The sequence below is a fragment of the Panthera pardus genome, unplaced genomic scaffold (genome assembly GCF_024362965.1).
Source record: "Panthera pardus isolate Hobbes unplaced genomic scaffold, ASM2436296v1 HiC_scaffold_27, whole genome shotgun sequence".
NCBI classification, from domain to species: domain Eukaryota; kingdom Metazoa; phylum Chordata; class Mammalia; order Carnivora; family Felidae; genus Panthera; species Panthera pardus.
Window position 1 is genome coordinate 59598242 of NW_026526843.1, and position 20461 is coordinate 59618702.

Genomic DNA, 20461 nt, shown 5'->3' on the forward strand with positions numbered 1-20461 from the left:
GCCCCTATTTTGTCTTTTTTAAACAAGTTTATAATTTGTGACCCAGTCAACCTCTGCAAGGAGAAATTCAGATATACAGATTCCCTCCGATTGGTTCTGTTTATTTCAAATGCTTCCCTAAAAAGCCCACCATACTTTGTAGGAAACTAGTAAGCCTGTATTTGCCTAGCCTGTGCCTAAAAATTTAACAGTGGAGTGAAGGAGGGGTGAACAGATAAAACTTAAATTTTGTAAGCCAATCTGCTTACAAAATACATCCAAAAAGAAAATTAAATCTGAATTACCAGTTTGATGCTGGACCAGTGTAGTGTTGCCACAGGATAGTTGCTCAGTAACCAGCGACATCTGTGTGCATTTTTAAATGAATACTGTCATGAATCCTTAAGCCACTCTTCCTATTGCTTAGTATAATGATATAACCACAGCAAGACACTTGTTTGCACCTTGTCTGTTTTGCAATATTTTAAAAACTCTTTGGTCGCAATCAACCATGTAAAATTTGCAATTCATATCTCTTTGCTAACAAACTCACAACAAATCTGGGTTAAGATGACTATTAAGAATTTTCTTCCTTGGTCTCCAGCCTCCACCCTTAGCCCCCTGGAATTCTGCTGACAGATGTTCTAAGACATGGCAACATAAAACCACAAGCTAAGGTTTGCTACACACTGCTACCAAAAGAAAAAATGTACTGCTATTATTTTCTTTTTTAGTTGTACTTCTACCACATCAAATCTACATAGATGTTAAGGCCAAAGTAGTTTTAAAAATAGAGCCCAGTGTGAAAAGAAGAAAAAGTAGATATTTAAATGTAATTCCCAAAAATAGCTATTTCTTAAGGTGATCACAGTAAGGAAAATACAGTTACAATTATTTTCTAGGTTAAAAAAGATTTTCTTGACTAAATGAAATATCAGTTCTGAATGACCTCATTTATCCAGCCCTTTCCTATCTGGTACTTTTTTGTGTTTTGTCTTAGACTCTGGGTCTAAAGTTCTCTCTTGTCCACCAAAAGAGGAAGCAGGATTGAAAGGAGTGATGGCTAATGTCCGGGAAAAGACAACAGTCCTGAATAAGGGTTCTTGCCCAATTTTTATTCGGCTCAGAAGGCTTACAAACATGGCGATGGACGTGCACAAAGGGACAATGAATCTGTAAACATTAACTTGTGGACATGAGGGAAAGGGGGTCTTGAGGATTTTTGTGGTTAGGGGTTTGGGTTAATACAAAATCCAGGCACCATGCAGTCAGGAGGAGGGTTGTTTACAGCGGAAGTGAGGCAGAACCTGTTTATCTTTGCTAGCCTATGGGATGAGAAAGATAAGGGGAATAACCCCAGGGTTGACAAGACACCTTTTCTTTTGTTAATCATCTCCGCTCTGGCCTGCTTTGCCTGTAGTGCAGCAGTCCATAGTCCAATTTCACCAATTTACCTAACCTGGCCCTATTCTCCTATGAAAGCAGCTTTCTGCTATAGTACTAAATTTGGGGTGCTTTCACTCTGAATTTCTAATATTATTCCTATGTATTGGGCATCTTTGCACTGTTTCTATTTCAGGCCTTTGCCTCTCTCTCTCTATTTTGGGGGGCTCTGCACCCCCTCCCTATTTTGGGGTGCCTTTGCACCTCCTTATTCCTGGCACATTTGTGCCTCCCTATTCTTGGGGTGTCTTTGCACCCCCCTATTCTTGGGGTGCCAGTTTGGTTTACCCAAACTCGGGTGTGAGCAATTTTATGACTTGTCAACCCATTGGTGTAAGCCCAGGGAATTCCTAAGCTTATTCCCCACACCATTTGTACTTTTGTTCCAGTCAGGATTGAATCTCATAAGCTTCACAAGATTTAGAATATCTGGGCTCACCGAAGTTATGGTTCATCTAGCATAGAGAGATACTTTGGGTTATTAGAAGGTATTTGTTAATTATTCCCAAATTCACAGGAATTTCAAATTGTGGTTGTTTTCAGACAAGTCTAAGAGATACATATTGTCTTATTATTTATTTCAATCAATCACAATTACCATTTATAAAAGGCCCATTAAGTGACAGCAGCCAAAGTATGTCTTTTACATGTTATTTCATTTAATATTTAAAAAATTTTAACACTTTTTACTTATTTTTGAGAGAGAAAGACATGAATGGGGGTAGGGCAGAGATAGAGGGAGACATAGAACCCAAAGCAGGCTCCAGGCTCCGAGCTGTCAGCACAGAGCCTGATGTGGGGCTTGAGCCCATGAGCTGTGACATCAAGACCTGAGCTGAAGTTGGATGCTCAACCTATTGAGCCACCCAGGCACTCCTTCACTTAATATTTATAATATGCTATAAGGAAGATATTACCTCCAGTTTATGGATTAGAATACTGAAGTTAAAAGAAGTTAAGTAGGAGGAGCCAAGAAGGTGGAACAGCATGGAAGCTTTTGGTGTGTCTCCTGTCCATGAAATATAGCCAGGCCAACACTAAACCATCCTACACATCTAGAAAACTTACTGGAAGATTAAGACAACAATCTGCACAACCTGAACCACAGAATTTGGCAGAAAGAGAAAAAACTCATTTTTATTTTCAATTTTTATTAAAAATATCTGTCTTTAATTTTTATTACTATATTTTTTACTTTTGTGTAAATTTTGTCAAATTCTACTTTACTTCCATCATTTTAATTTAGTCTACTTCAGGGTACTCACCTTTTCAAATTTTCAAACAATTTCCTTTTTTTCTTTCCTTTTCTTTTTTTCTCTTTTTCATTTCTTTTCTTTTTCTTGAATGCAGAAAGATAAAGGCTTCATTTTTACTTTCAATTTCTTTTAAATATATTTTTATTTAAATTTAATACTATATTTTTTGTTTTTATGTAATTTTTTTCAAATTCTATCTTACTCCCATCATTTTATTTTAGTCTACTACAGTGTATTCACTTTTTCAAATTTTCAAATGATTTCCTTTTTTTCTTTTCTTTTTTCTTTTTTAACTTTTTCATTTTTCTTTTTTATTTATCTTTTTTTTCTCTTGTTCGTTTCTTTTCTTTTTTCTTAAATACAGGAAATGAAAAAATTCATATTTCTTTTTAATTTTTATTAAAAATATTTTTCTTTAATTTTTTTCTACTATATTCTATACTTTTGTGTATATTTTTTTCAAGTTCTATTTTACCCACATCATCTATTTTAGTCTACTTTAGTGTATTCAGCTTTTCAAATTCTCAAACGATTTCCTTTTTTTTCTCCACCCCCCCTTTTTTTTCCCTTTAATCTGTCAAACCACTTTCAACACCCAGACCAAAACAAACCTAGGATCTAGAATAATCTTTTCAATTTGTATCTGTGTGTGTTTTTTTAATTTTTAATTTCAATATTTTTTTTAATTTTAATTTTTTTATTTCAATATTTCTACCTCATTGATTCCTTTTATCCCTTCAAAATGGCAAAACGAAGGAATTCACCCCAAAAGAAAGAGCATGAAGAAACGACAGCCAGGGATTTAACCAACACAAATAGAAGCAAGATGTCTGAACCAGAATTTAGAATCGCAATAATAAGAATACTAGCTGGAGTTGAAAACAGATTAGAATCCCTTACTTCAAGGATAAAAGAAGTAAAAAAAATAGCCAGAATGATATTGAAAATGCTATAACTGAGCTGCAATCACGGATGGATGCAGGGGCGGCAAGGATGGATGAGGCAGAACAGAGAATCAGTGATAAAGAGAACAACTTATAGAGAATAACGAAGAAGAAAAAAAGAGGGAGATTAAGACAAAGGAGCACTATTTAAGAATTAGAGATATCAGTGACTCATTAAAAAGGAACAACATCAGAATCATAGGGGTTCCAGAGGAGGAAGAGAGAGAAATAGGGGTAGAAGGGTTATGTGAGCAAACCATAGAGGAAAATTTTGCTAACCTGGAGAAAGACAGACATCAAAATCCAGGAAGCACAGGGGACTCACATTAGATTCAACAAAAACCAATGATCAACAAAGCATATCATAGTCAAATTCACAAAATACTCAGGCAAGGAGGGAATCATGAAAGCAGCAAGGGAAAAAAAGTCCCTAACCTACAAGGGAAGACAGATCAGGTTTGCAGCAGACGTATCCACAGAAACTTGGCAGGCCAGAAAGGAGTGGTGGTATATATTCAGTGTGCTGAATCAGAAAAATATGAAGCCAAGAATTCTTTATCCAGCAAGGCTGTCATTCAAAATAGAAGGAGAGAGAAAAAGTTTCCCAGACAAACAAAAATTAAAGGAGTTTATTAACACTAAACCAGCCCTGCAAGAAATTTTAAGAAGGAGTCTCTGAGGGGAGAGGGGAGAAAAGATGAATATATGCATATATATATCAATAGCAAACAATATATATCAAAAGCAACAAAAGATTAGAAAGGATCACAGAGCACCACCAGAAACTCCAACTCTACAAGTATCATAATGGCAATAAATTCGTATCTTTCAGTACTCACACTAAACGTCAATGGACTCAATGCTCCAATCAAAAGACATAAGGTAACAGAATGGATAAAAAAACAAGATACATCTATATGCTGTTTACAAGAGACCCACGTTAGACCTAATGACACCTTCATATTGAAAGTAAGTGGATGGAGAACCATCTATCATGCTAATGGTCAACAAAAGAAAGCCAGAGTAGCCATACTTATATTAGACAATCTAGACTTTAAAATAAAGACTGTATCAAGAGATGAAGAAGGGCATTATATCATAATCAAGGGGTCTATAGACCAAGAAGACCTAACAATTGCAAACATTTATGTGCCAAATGTGAAAGAACCCAAATATATAAATCAATTAATCACAAACATAAAGAAACTCATCGACAGTAATACCATAATAGTAGGAGACTTCAACACTCATTCACAGCAGTGGACAGATCATCTCATCCAAAAATCAACAAAGAAACAATGGCTTTGAATGACACATTGGACCAGATGGACTTAACAGATATATTCATAACATTTCATCCTAAAGCAGCAGAATATACATTCTTCTCCAGTGCACATGGAACATTCTCCAGAATAGACCATATACTGGGACACAAATCAGCCCTAAGTAAGTACAAAAAGATTGAGATCATACCGTGCATATTTTCAGACCACAAGACTATGAAACTCGAAATCAACCACAAGAAAAAATGTGGAAAGGTAACAAATACTTGGAGACTGAAGAACATCCTACTAAAGAATGAATAGACTAACCAAGATGTAAAAGAAGGCATTAAAAAGTATATGGAAGTCAATGAGAATGATAACACCACAACCCTAAACCTCTGGGATGCAGCAAAGGCAGTCATAAGAGGAAAGTATATAGCAATCCAGCCCTTCCTAAAGAAGGAAGAAAGATCTCAGATACACAACCTAACCTTATGCCTTAAGGAGCTGGAAAAAGAACAGCAAATAAAACCCCAAATCAGCAGAAGACAGGAAGATTAGAACAGAAATTAATGCTATTGAAACCAATAAAACAGTAGAACAGATCGATGAAACCAGAAGCTGGTTCTTTGAATGAATTAACAAAATTGATAAACCACTAGCCAGTTTGATCAAAAAGAAAAAGGAAAGGACCCAAATAAATAAATCAAGAATGAAGAGGAGAGATCACAACCAACACAACAGAAATTAAAGAAAAAACAGTAAGAGAATATTATGAGCAATTATATTCCAATTATATTGGTAATCTGGAAGAAATGGATAAATTCCTAGAAACATATACACTACCAAAACAGAAACAGGAAGAAATAGAAAATTTGAACAGACCCATAACCAATAAGGAAATTGAATTAGTAATCAAAAATCTGCCAAAAAACAAGAGTCCAGGGCCAGATGGCTTTCTAGAGGAATTCTACCAAATATTTAAGGAAGAGTTAACACCTATTCTCTTGAAGCTGTTCCAAAAAATAGAAATGGAAGGAAAACTTCCAAACTCTTTCTATGAAGCCAGCATTACCTTGATTCCAAAACCAGACAGAGACCCCACTGAAAAGTAGGACTATAGATCAATTTCCCTGATGAGCATGGATGCAAAAATCCTCAACAAGATATTAGCCAACCGGATCCAATAATACATTAAAAAAATTATTCACTACGACCAAGTGGGATTTATACCTGGGTTGCAGGGCTGGTTCAATGTCTGCAAAACAATTAACGTGATTCATCACATTAATAAAAGAAAGGACAAGAACCATATGATCCTCTCAATAGATGCAGAGAAAGCATTTGACAAAATACAGCAACCTTTCTTGATAAAAACCCACAAGAAAGTAGGGATAGAAGCATCATACCTCGAGATCATAAAAGCCGCATATGAACAACCCAATGCTAATATCATCCTCAATGGGGAAAAACTGAAATCTTTCCCCCTAAGGCCAGGAACAAGACAGGGATGTTCACTCTCACCACTGTTATTCAACATAGTATTAGAAGTCTTAGCCTCTGCAATCAGACGACACAAAGAAATAAAATGCATCCAAATCAGCCAGGAAGAGGTCAAACTTTCACTCTTTGCTGATGACATGATACTCTATATGGAAAACCCAAAAGATTCCACCAAAAAACTGCTAGATCTGATCCATGAATTCAGCAAAGTTTCAGAATTTAAAATCAATGAACAGAAATCAGTTGCATTCCTATACACCACCAATGAAGCGGTAAAAAGAGAAATCAAGGAATCAATCCCATTTACAGTTGCACCAAAAACCATAAAATACCTAGGAATAAATCTAACCCAAGTGGTGAAAAGTCTATATGCTGAAAACTATAGAAAGCTTATGAAAGAAATTGAAGAAGACACTAAGAAAAGGAAAAAGATTCCATGCTCCTGGATAGGAAGAACAAATATTGTGAAAATGTTGATATTCCCCAAAGCAATCTACATATTGAATGCAATCCCTATCAAAGTAACACCAGCATTCTTCACAGAGCTAGAACAAATAATCCTAAAATTTGTATGGAACCACAAAGACCCCGAATAGCCAAAGCAATCTTAAAAAAGAAAACCAAAGCAGGAGGCATCACAATCTCAGACTTCAAGCTATACTACAAATCTGTAATCCTCAAGACAGTATGGTACTGGCACAAGAACAGACACTCTGATGAATGGAACAGAATAGAGAACCCAGAAATGGACCCACACACGTATTGCAACTAATCTTTGACAAAGCAGGAAAGAATATCCAATGGAATAAAGACAGTCTCTTCAGCAAGTGGTGCTGGGAAAACTGGACAGCGACATGCAGAAGAATGAACCTGGACCACTTTCTTACACCATACACAAAAATAAACTCAAAATGGATGGAAGACCTCAATGTAATACAGGAAGCCATCAAAATCCTCGAGGAGAAAGCAGGCAACAACCTCTTTGGCCTCAGCTTCAGTAACTTCTTACTCAACACGTCTCTGGAGGCAAGGGAAACAAAAGCAAAAATGAACTACTGGGATCTCATCAAAATAAAAAGCTTCTGCAGAGCGAAGGAAACAATAAGCAAAATTAAAAGGCAACTGACAGAATGGGAGAAGATATTTGCAAATGACATATCAGATAAACGGTTAGTATCCAAAATCTACAAAAAACTTATCAAACTCAACACCCAAAAAACAAAGAATCCAATGAAGAAATGGGCAAAATACATGAATAGACACTTCTCCAAAGAAGACATCCAGATGGCCAGCCAACACATGAAAAAATGCTCCACATCACTCATCATCAGGGAAATACAAATCAAAACTACAATGAGATACCACCTTACACCTGTCAGAATGGCTAACATTAACAACTCAGACAAAAACTGATGTTGGTGAAGATGCAGAGAAAGAGGATCTCTTTTGCATTGTTGGTGGCAATGCAAGCTGGTGCAGCCACTCTGGAAAACAGTATGGAGGTTACTCAAAAAACTAAAAATAGAACTACCCTATGACCCAACAATTGCACTACTAGGCATTTATCCACGGGATACAGGTGTGCTGTTTCGAAGGAACACATGCACCCCCATGTTTATAGCAGCACTATCAACAATAGCCAAAGTATGGAAAGAGCCCAAATATCCATCAATGGATGAATGGATAAAGAAGATGTGGTATATATATACAATGGAGTATTACTTGGCAATCAAAAAGAATGAAATCTTGCCATTTGCAACTATGTGGATGGAACTGGAGGGTATTATGCTAAGTGAAATTTGTCAGTCAGAGAAAGACAAAAATCATATGACTTCACTCATATGATGACTTTAAGAGACAAAACAGATTAACATAAGGGAAGTTAAACAAAAATAATATAAAAACAGGGAGGGGGACAAAACAGAAGAGACTCATAAATATGGAGAACAAACTGAGTGTTGCTGAAGGGGTTGTGGGCGGGGGGATGGGCTAAATGGGTAAGAGGCATTAGGGAATCTACTCCTGAAATCATTGCTTCACTATATGCTAACTAATTTTGATGTAAATTTTAAAAAATAAAAAAATAAATTTAAAAAATTAAAAATAAATAAATAAATAAATAAATAAATGGGGGAAAAAAAGAAATAATTACTATAAACACCCAGTACTCCACGTGGTGAAATTGTTGTAAATAAATAGTAGCTTCAAAAAAAGACTCAGGCAAATCTGAACTTATCCATGTAGCATGTAAACTCTCACCAGCGTGGATTACAAATTCACAGATTACAAATTCACTTCTGAATTTTATAGAAAGGTACAGAATAAAAAAGAAGTGGGACAGCAGTGGGGATTGGGCTAATGGGAACTTGAAGAGGTAAACTAAAAAATAAAAGAACTTGAGGTGTTTCTATAAATCAGTCCCCAAGAGGAGTGCCTGGGTGGCTTAGTCAGTTAAGTGTCCGATTCTTGGTTTTGGCCCAGGTGACGATCTCACGGTTCATGAGTTCCAACCCTGTATCCATTGGGCTCTGTGCTTACACTATGAAGCCTGCTTGCTATTCTCTCTGCCCCTCTCCTTTGGTCTCTGTCTCTTTCTCTCAAAATAAATAAATAAACTTAAAAAAATAAAATGACCTTATATTCACCTTCAGACTATGACATTATTTTGCATTCAAAAAGAGATACTGACAGTACTATTTTAGAAACACACATTAAGAAGAAAATGAGTGCAGATTTGACAGACAACAGCTAGAAATGTTTGATATTCCAATTATTGTTACAAACAATAAAAATGACTTCATTCTCTCCCTGGAATTGTAACATCACAGCAGTGAAAATTTTATCTTTTATCTTTTCTCAGAGAATGTATATTTTCACATTACTAAAAGCTTATTTAAGAGAATATTTTTCATAGGGTTTCCAGTCTAACTTTACATCTCCAATTGTACCTTTTTTTTTTTTTAATCCAAATGACTATCTCACATGCACAGTCTTTTTACCTTTACTCAGCCACATTAGAATGGGCCTTGGGGCTGGAACACTTATGAGATAAAGAGCCCAAATAGCCTGTGCTTGAATGACCACCTTGTGTGGATATCTTTCTTGTTTCATGTTCATTGAGTATTCTTTTGTCTTTTCTTAAAGCACGTACGTTACATGATACCTGGTCACCCCCACTGTTACATCTGTCTTCCTTAGGGAGAGGACAGTGTTCCTTCCACTATGGCATGAAAGGGATATGCATAAGGAAATTCACAAAGAGGGGTGCCTGGTGGGTCCAGTCAATTAAGCATCTGACTCTTTATTTCAACTCAGGTCATGATCTCACACTTTGTGAGATCAAGCCCCACGTCCGACTCTGCACTGACAGCACAGAGCCTGCTTGGGCTTTTCTTTCTTCCTCTCTCTGCCTCTCGTCTCCTCTGCTCTCTCTCTCTCTTTCTCTGTCTCTCAAAATAAATAAACATTTTTGAAAAAAAGAAAAAAATCACTATGAGAGATGTCCTGGCCCTGGGTAACCAACACCCACCTTTGAAACTGATCTTTTTCTGTCTGTTTTGTATGTTTAATAAAGCATTGCTGCACCCCCCCCCCCCCCAAAAAAAGAAGTAAATTTACTCAAACTCACAAAGCTAGTGCCCGGCAGGGCTGGCATGCAAACTTAGATATCTCTAACTCCAAAGCTTAAATTAGTAAACTAAAATTCCATGTTCATCTTCATGACATCTTAAATAGATTAAAAAAAATTATACAAGGTTAACAATCTCTTACAAAGAGCAACAACACTTTTTGATGTGTTCTTACTATATAATTTAATGCTAAATTCTACTTACTGGACTATAATTTTGCTTCCATTATCATCCAAATGAGTATGCACACAATTTAATCAATCTCCACATCATTATGAACAAAAAGTAACTAGAATACCCAAATCCAACATTAGGATCCTTTGCTGCTTGAAAAAGATTAGTGCTGGATCCCTGCCTAGGTAATGTTAGGGGCTACCATTCAATCAAGAATGGTAGCTACACTTCTGGTGAGCATAGGATAATGTACAGAGAAGTTGAATCACTATGTTGTACACCTGAAAATACTATAACATTATGTGTCAACCATACTCAAATAAAAAAATTATCAAAAAATAATGTAGTTTCTAAGTACATACTGGGCCTCAAGGCCATTGTTCTTACCCTGATACAAGTAAAAATAAAATAAAATAGATATTATTTATGGTCTCAAGAAATTTATAAATTATAATCATAGGATTATAAATTCCATACTAGCAGATAATTTAAGCAATGGAAACTAGCCAGCCCTTAATCAAAGTCTGGCCTCTATCTGCTGGATGGAAGTGGGTGTATTAGGGCTGGGGTAATAAGGGAAAACAAAAGGACAGACTTCACTTTAGGGTTTGCTAACAAAGGGCTGCAGAATTTTATATGAACTAGGTTCCTGTCTGCATTGCACCAAGTGTAATCTAACTGCAAAGTTTAATATAATAATTATTACTTATTAAGGTTTTTTATGGGCCAGGCATTATACTAAGCCCTTTATATCCTTATCTTTTTTTCACATGCTTATCTTATTTTGTTTCCACAAGTGTTATGAGGCAGCTGCTATTATTTTCATTCCATATTCACAGATGAAGGAACTAATGCTCAAATGGATTAGAAACTTTCTTCAAAGTACACACTTGCCCAAGATTTGTATGAGTGAAAAGCACCACTTAAATACTAAGCATGATGAATAACAAAATAATGCACTACCACACTTGTTATCTCATACTAATTATACTGTCAACTTAATGATGGCTCTTTGAGTGAAGAGATGTTTCATATATTTTGTATCATTCTTACTTCCAAAGCTTGGCCTAAAGTAAGAGCAATAAAACCATTGATTGTTTCAAAGGTTTTATACACAGGGTAGATTTTTCTAGATAATCCCTTTAATCCTTTCCCACTCTGAAGTTCTGTGATAATGAAACAAACATGGCACAAGTAGTAAAGCCGTTATGGAACTTTAAGACTTGATAAGAAAAAGTTACAGTGAAGAAGCTGTTATTCATATGAACCCAGTGCCTTTATATATATAAAAAGTTCTCCATTTAAAACTGTCACATATTTGAACAAATAAAGTGTGAAGTTAAGAACATTCCGAAGTGCTTCCACAAAAGTGTCAGTGACTTGTGGCCATAGGTAGCTACAGGAAATTAGTGCTAAGGGGGAAAAAGGGTAACAGGTATTTTAGACTGTTCTGTCTGCTTTGGGAATGCCATTAAAGCAAAAACTTTCCTTGACACAAATCACATTGTTATAATCAAATATCAAAGCTAAATATTTGTGACAAGTGTGAGTTTAACATATGTGGATCTTATGTTCCAAAATAATTCAGACTAAGTTTGCACTAAGAATTTAACAATAAACTATAACAATAAACTATCAATCTATTCCAGCCTCCACTTCCCTGCTTCAACCACTTATCATTATCAAGTTCAGTACAAAGAGATTTCAATCTTCTTTAGGGGAATTTTATTAGAATAAAGGAAATTTGGCATATGAAGAGGTATTTTATAGTTAGCAAAAATGTTCTCTAACTCACCATCTCTTTATGCAACAAATTCTGGCCATAAGGAAACTTAATTACACAAATGACGGCTTCTTCCTAACGCCACACTTCCTGCAAATGCTACAGGGCTTCTAATTCTGGTCAGACAGATTCTCCAGGCAGCCTTCCCATATAAGGATAAGCAAAAACACAGAAATCCTCCAACAGGCTAATGTAAGGTCACAGGGCAGGCATATGAAAACCAAATATGGTAGCTAAATTCTCCAGCTCACAACAGATACTTAAAAAAAAAAAAAAAGGCTGTAACTACCAACTCCAAACTATCAGTACTTGAATCATAAAAAATTAAATAATCTGTTCTTATTACTGTAGCAGATGACAAATATGAGCCAATATACTGGGTACTACATTAGCTCCATCTTTTTATCCTTTTCCTTTTCAACTATAAGAAAAGCTACCATGAAATATGCTGCCAACATGGACACATTCAACAACAGGGTACTGCATCTGAAGAAATAAATTAATTAAATCTGTCCCTGTACAGAAGCTAATGTAGATTTCTGAAGTATCTCATGTGAATAGCTTCTGCCCCATTGTAGGGGAAGGCACTGTATTGCACTATGACCAAGAAAAATATCCATGTAAGTGACATCCTTTGGTACTAAGGATAAGTCCTGAGGAAATCCTTTTCCTCACTTGAACTCCAGGATAGAACATCTTGAGATCTGGTCCATGGCCATAAAGAAAAGATAATTTCCCCTTTGCCCTACCAAAACCACTACAGCAGTAATAGCAACAGTTAAGATACTGTCTGTCCAGTGACCATAGAATTTCAATTAGAACTATCACATGCCTTTACAATTTTGAAGGCTGGTTAATTCAATTAAGTCAAATAAAATTAGAAGCATTTTGAGAGTGTGCATCAAGAGCCATGGAAACATTCATGTGTCTTGATCCAGTAATATCACTTCTGAATTCCTAGTTTAAGTAAATAATGCAAAAGAGGATAGAACTTGTGCCTAAAGAGTTTATGCAATGTTTTGGTGTGTTTTTATTGTTGTTGTCATTTATTTATTTTTTTAGCAGTGGAAGATTAAAAATTGCCTGCATCAAACTATTTGGACTTGGTTAAGTAAACAATGATGTGATCATTCAAAAGATTGCTGAGTACAATTGAAACTGACCACTGTATGATTATGTAGCAACAAGGAAAAACATTTATGATATAAACAGTGAAAAAAGAAGTCTAGAGAATCATGTATTTGCTATGAATCCAACTTGTGAAAAGGAAAACTGTGTTTTTTTTTTAAATCAGATAGGAATTCAAACACAATTATTATTACCTCTCATACAGATAGTAGGAGTGCTATCTCTTTACAACTTGCTCAGGAGACTAATTGAGTGGTGTTAGGATCATGAGATTATGGGGATTCCCTTGCCAAACTTTTTTAGTGGTGCTATAATGCTTCACACACGTTAAAAAATATTTCAAAAATCAATTTATGTATATAGAGCTCTTAATAAAGGCAGAATAGTATAATGCAAAGACAATAGATTATGGAACTTGTGGCAAACACACTGTCATGGGGCTCCATTATCCTTACCTCCTAGGATTCACTCCCTTGTATAATCCCTTCCCCCGGAGTATGGAAATGAACTGTTTCTTGCTTCCAATTAACAGAATATGGCAAACGTGATGGAATGTAACTCTAGTGATGATATTGTAAGGCTTGACCTTTCTTGCTAACCCACACTAGAGTTTCTCTCTCCTTCATTACATATGAAAAAGCAAGCTGTCATGAGTACTCCAGCCTCAAGGAAATTAATTCTGCCATCAACCATGAGCTTGAAAGTGGATTCTTCCACAGTGGAGCCTCTAGATGACAAACCAGTCCTGGTTGACACTTTGATTTAGGCCTTGTAGAGAACCCAGCTAAATTATGCCAGATTACTCAATGCACTGACACTGTGATATAGTAAATGTGTACTGTTTTTAGCTACTAAAATGATAGTACTTTGTTACATAGCATAGAAAATTAATACAAAACCTGACTGACTTGGGTTTGAATTTGTAGCCTACATTTCTTATCTGTGTGACTAAGTAAATTAATTACATTTTCTGAGTCTCAAATTCCTCATTTATGAGGTGAGAGTAATAGCATTCACTTCCAACAATGATTATAGAAACAAATATAGATGAGAGAAGCAATGTACCTCTCATACTGCCTACAATAAAATAGGCTGGATTGTAAACTATAAGCTCTTTCATGGATGGAACCTTGTCTATCTTGCTCATCATGATCCAGTACCCATTATCATATCTTACCTATAGCAGGTGTTCTATAAATGTGTTACAAGTGAGAAAATAAATAAATAAATAAATAAATAAATAAATAAATAAATGTAAACTCTCAGGGAATGGTAGCTACCTATTTTAAATATTCGTAAAGAACCCTTGTTCTCAAGTTATTAAAAACAATGAATTACACCATAGTACATCAATCCTATTAGAATACAGTCCTTCCAGAGCTGTATAGTAAGGGAATGCAGATGAAGAGCCAGGCTCTAGAATCAAACTTAAGAATATTGTATTTGCACCATTCAATGTAACTTTTTGATAAGCAGCTATCAATATCAATAGAAATTGCACATGAGGATGATAAATAGGTGTTTAAAGCAAATAGTGTAGTCACTAGGTAGTCACTACCAGACAAATGCTTTGTAAAGTGCTGGGATGACACCTCAACATTCAAAACATCTAATGACTTCCCTCACTCATTTGCTGGGGCGCTGAGAAGCAAGATGGGCTGTTAAGCACACACACCCAGCAAATGTTTGAGGGGCCACTCAGACTTTAAAATTCTTCCTAAAAAAAACCTTAAAAAGATGAAACTGTTCACTGCATCACAGTAAAATTCCAGAAGTGTTGTGTTTAGAAAAAGTGTCAATCAAAGTAAGAAATTTTATCTGATAATATCCATAAAAATGTGCTTCTAATGTAAGAGAGTCTAATAGAAAATTGTCTGATGGTTATATATTGCCAAACAATACATTTCTTGAGTCTTAGAGTAAATTTTCATTCAAAACATCCTGCCAGGGATGCATGGCTGATGCAGTGGGTAGAGCATGTGACTCTTGATATTGGGGTCATGAGTTCAAGCCCCATGTTGGGCAGAGAGCTTACTTAGAAAAAAATTCCTGCCAAATTATAAAACTGCTCTTTTTCTTATATTGGTTACTTTATCTGGTATCTATTAAACTGCTCCAAATGTGAAATAATTACCACTCCCAAATGACAGATAAATCTGAAGCAGTAGAAAAAATTCCAAAGTTAAGTCAATTTGAACCACAAATCATATACCCATGACACTTAGCTAGTGTTCACTATAAAAGTCCACCAACATTTAATTCCTTTAAAAGGGGAAGGCCATGGGACGCCTGGGTGGCTCAGTTGGTTAGGCGACTGACTTTGGTTCAAGTCATGATCTCACAGTTCGTGATCTCGAGCTCCACATCAGGCTCTGTGCTGACAGCTTAGAGCCTGGAGCCTACTTCAGATTCTGTGTCTTCCTTCTCTCTACCCCTCCCCTGCTCACGCTCTGTGTCTCTCTGTCTCTCAATAATAAATAAATGTTTAAAATTTTTTTAAAAAGGAAGAAGACCAAAAAAAATGTGAAACAATGAGTAAGGAAGTCATTGAATTAATCTCTGTAAGTCCCCCAAAATCATTCTATGAAGAAGACCAATAATACTCCCAAATAAAAAGACACATGCAAATTCTCATGAATGCAATTCCTAATAACTCTAGGTTGAAAGAAAATGATTTCTCCACTTCCCTGTACCTTTCCAAAGGTAAAGGTAACTGCTTTTGCATATGTACTACTGCATTTTCAATCAGGTAAAACATCTCTTTGCTGTGACCAAATTCTGTCTCAGTACAGTAAGAATATTTTAAGGCAATGGCTTTTTCAAACTAGAGAGTAGTATTGTGGTGACAACAGAAAGAAAAGGAACAAAATAGAATGATTTAGGAAGGTTTGGTCTATTGCTAATGACATTCAAATAAGAGAATATCTCCATTGTCCACCATCAAATGTGGGAAAAAAACACAATATTTTTGCATGTTGTTCAAACTCATGGAAATGGTACAAAATGCCCCATATAACTTACTCAAATTCAATCTATTTGCCCTTAAAAATTACCATTCTATTAAATGCATGATAATAGGAGATAGCAAATCTTTGTACACACACAATATCTGAGTGGCTTTCACAAATAATTCTATCATACTTTTAAATCACAGAGTCAGCTATCAAAACAATGAAAAATTTGTATAATTAAACAGCATGGTTTATTAATGTAATATAATCAGACAAATAGGCCTGACTTTATTTTTTTTACACACTGAAAAAAAAATACAGCCACCCTGAGTTACAGTCTAATCAAGGTAAAGAATATTTTATTTTATTTTATTTTATTTTATTTTATTTTATTTTATTTGAGAGAGAGAGAGATAGAGCACTCAAGTGGGGTGGAGCAGCAGAGGGAGAGAGACAATTAAAAAATTCTTTTTAATGTTTATTTTTGAGAGAGAGAGAGAGACAGTGTGAGCATGGGAGGGGCAGAGAGAGAGGGAGACACGGAATCCAAAGCAGGCTCCATGCTCTGAGCTGTCAGCATAGAGCCTGATGTAAGGCTCAAACCGTGAGATCATGACCGGAGCCAAAGTCAGAGGCTTAACCAACTGAACCATCCAGGCACCCCAGGAGAGAGAGAGAGAGAGAGAGAGAGAGAGAGAGAGAGAGAGAGAGAGAAGCTTAAGCAGGCTCCATGCTGAGCCTGCTGACTCAATCCCATGACTCTGGGATCACGACCTGAGCTGAAATCAGGAGTCAGATGCTAAATCAACTGAGTCACCCAGGTGCCCCAAGGTCAAGGATTTTAAGTAGTGTTACACAAACATATGATTATTTCAATATATTTTTTTGCCTTTTTAAAGGAATTTTCAACTATCTTTACAAAGAAATGTATATTATTAAATGTTGTTTAAAAATCTAAAAGTTGCTTATATGACTATTTATTTAAGTTCTCCAAGCTCAGTTGGTAGGCAATTCTTTGTCCAATTACCTTCCATACATGTAAAAAGTATGTCCTTGGTCACCCTCTCTGGATCTTCCTGGGAAAATAACTGCTAACCAAATACAGAGATAAGTAAAGAATCCTGGGGGCACCTGAGTGGCTTAGTTGGTTGAGTGTCTGACTTCAGCTCAGGTCATGATCTCACTGTTCATGGGTTCGAGCCCCACATTGGGCTCTCTGCTGTCAGCAAGAAGCCTGCTTTGGATCCTCTGTCCCCCTCTCTCTCTGCTCCACCTCGCTCACATGCACATGCTTTCTCTCTCTCAAAAATAAATAAACATTAAAAAAATCTTAGGAAAAAAAATCCTGAAAGGGATTTCCAGTAAGAGAAAAGAAATACTCAACCTACAAGGAAGACAAATAAGTTTAGTAGGAGATCTCAACACAGAAACCTGGCAGGCCAGAAGGGAGTGGCATTATATATTCAATATGCTGAATGGGAAAATATGCAGCCAAGAATACTTTATCCAGCAAGGTTGTCATTCAGAAAAGAAGGACAGATAACGAATTTCCCAGGGAGTTGGTGACCACTAAACCAGTCCTGCAAGAAATATTAAAGCGGACTCTTTGAGTGGGAAAAAAAAACCAAAAGCAACAAAGACTAGAAAGAAACAGAGAAAAATCTCCAGGAACAGCGAATTTACAGGTAATACAATGGCACTTAATTCTTATCCATTAATAATTATCGACATAAATGGAATAAATGCCCCAAATACATAGGATATCACCATGGATTAAAAAAAAACAAGACTCATATATATATGCTGCTTATAAGAGACTCATTTTGGACCTAAAGACACTTCCAGATTGAAAGTCAAGGGATGGAGAATCATCTACCATGCTAATGGATGCCAAAAAAAATGTGAGGCAGGAAACCACCAAAATGCTAGAGGAGAACACAGGCAGCAACCTCTTTGACCTCTGCTGTAGCAAGTTCTTACTAACATGTCTCTTGAGGCAAGGGAAACAAATGCAAAAATGAACTATTGGGAAACTTTGACAAGATGAACAGCTTCAGCACAGCACAGGAAACAATCAACAAAACAAAAGGCCACCTCTGGAATGGGAGAAGATATTTGCAAATGACATATTAGATAAAGGATTAGTATCCACATTCTATAAAGAAGTTATCAAAAAAAGTTATGCACACCCAAAAAATATAAGTAATCCAGATAAGAAATGGGCATAGGACAAGAGTAGACATTTTTCCAAAGACATAGATTGCTAACAGACACTTGAAAAGATGCTCAACATCACTCATCATCAGGGAATAGGAATCAAAACCATGAGATGCTACATCACACTTTTCCGAATGGCTAACATCAATAACACAGGTAACAACAGATGTTGGCAAGGATGTGGAGAAAGGGGAACACTGTTGCACTGTTGGTGGGAATGCAAACTGATGTAGCCACTCTGGAAAACAGGATGGTGGTTCCTCAGAAAGTTGAAGATAGAACTACCCTACAGCCCAGCAATTGCACTACTAGGCATTTACACAAAGGATACAAAAGGATACAAAAACATTGATTTGAAGGGGTATATGTACCCCAACGTTTATAGCAGCAGCATCAAAAACAGGCAAATTACAAAAAGAACCCAAATATCCATTGACTGATGAATGGATAAAGACGTGGGGGGTGTGTGTGTGTGTGTGTGTGTGTGTGTGTGTGTATGTGTGTGTGTGTGTTTATAGTAATATTATTCAGCCTTAAAAAAGAATGAAATCCTGAAATTTGCATTAATATGGATAGGGTAGAGAGTATAATGCTAAATGAAATAAATCAGTCAGAGAAAGACAAATACCATATGATTTCACTCACATGTGTCATTTAAGAAACAAAACAGATGAACATAGGGGAAGGGGGGAAAAGAGAGAGTGAAGCAAACCATAAGAGACTCTTAACTATAGAGAACAGAGGGTTGATGTGGAGGGGATGGGTGGGGGGATGGGCTAAAGGGTGATGGGTATTAAGGAGTGTACTGTTGTGATGAGCATTGAATGTTATATGTAAGTGATGAATCACTAAATTCTACAACTGGGACCAATTTTGCTATATATGTTAACTAACTAGAATTCAAATAAAAACTTGAAAAAGAAAGAAAACAACTGCTAACCATATCCAGCTGATGATGAATCCCTAGAATAATCTTTACACCTAAAGGGCAGCCTATGACTTCAGAAAGCAAACACAAAAACAAAAGAGTAAATAAAACCCTTTCAGACTACATTAGCGGTGGTGTGTTTTTTTTTCCCCTTTAGTTGGTGAAGTGATAATATTTCATTAGGAAATTAAACATTTTCCTTTTAAAAAAATTAATGTTTATTTTTGAGAGAGAGAGAGAGAGCAGGGGAGGAGCAGAGAGAAAAGGAGACACAGAATCTGCAGTGGGCTCAAGGTTCCAAGATGTTAGCACAGAGTCTGACGTGGGGCTTGAACTCACAAACTTGGAGATCATGACCTGATCTGAAGTCAGAGGCTTAACTGACTGAGCCATCCAGGTGCCCTTAAACACTTTCTTTTTAAGAGAGTATGGCAACGTAGAGAATTCTGTATCTTGGCTGAAACAAATTCATTTGCCATAGGAAAAAATAACTAGACTGAAGTCTTAGCTGACCAGTGTGCCCCGGATGAACATTCCGGAGAAAACTATGAATGTATTCCCAGACTCGAGGCAATAAACCTATTCCAAACTGACCAGCTGAGAATAATGGTTATATGTTACCTAATTAGTTAAATAAGACCAGGATCAAATGGTCCAAGAAGTTAACAAATAGTAAACTAATGTTGCTAAACAAAATCGGCTTGGGCCATGCAGTTCTGTGGGTTTATTAGTGAGTTTCTGTGCAATTTAATTGCTACCATTGTTATTTGGATTATGACTGTCAAGAACAGCATGAACAACAATAAAAACTACTGTCAAGAATTGTGAAAGATCTGATATTTTTATCCTACTTGCACACTAACAGATAAGCCTGCCATAGTTTTAAGAATGGTGGCAGAAAACATGAGACTTCTCCATCACAACAAGAGTAGTATCCAAAGTATCAGCATTTTCTTTTACCTTTTCCCTGTTCCTTAATTTCTTTATGGTGACACAGGAAGCCATGTTAGGGAACCCAGGTATTTTATACAGAGCCATACACAAATCTTCCCTTTGGTTTAGGGAGAGACACTGTCATCTTTCAAGGCAGGTTGCATCCTTGAAAAGATAATACAGAACAATGGTAGTCAGTGCCTTTGCTCACAAGATGTGCACAAATGCAAGAAACTAATGGAGAACTGTCTGCCCACATCTACTATTTACAACTTATTTGGCTTTATAAGGTTCTCAACTCTTCTAGGTTTCTGAAGAGGAAGCTAAT

The 20461-nt window shown here is 36.2% G+C and overlaps 1 protein-coding gene across 2 annotated transcripts in view; it reads right to left on the reverse strand.

Moving 5' to 3' along the window:
* The window catches only part of SH3BGRL (SH3 domain binding glutamate rich protein like), a 110427-nt gene that overhangs the window by 27465 nt on the left and 62501 nt on the right, over positions 1 to 20461 (reverse strand). Inside the window, exon 1 of one of the 2 annotated variants that reach the window (XM_019429489.2) lies at positions 11989 to 12074. The exons of the other annotated variant lie outside the window; for it this stretch is intronic. Within the exon in view, the coding sequence (XP_019285034.1) occupies positions 11989 to 11991 (3 nt within the window). The 5' untranslated portion in view covers positions 11992 to 12074. Of the gene's footprint in view, positions 1 to 11988; positions 12075 to 20461 lie in introns of those variants that run through there. 2 annotated transcript variants of the gene reach the window in all.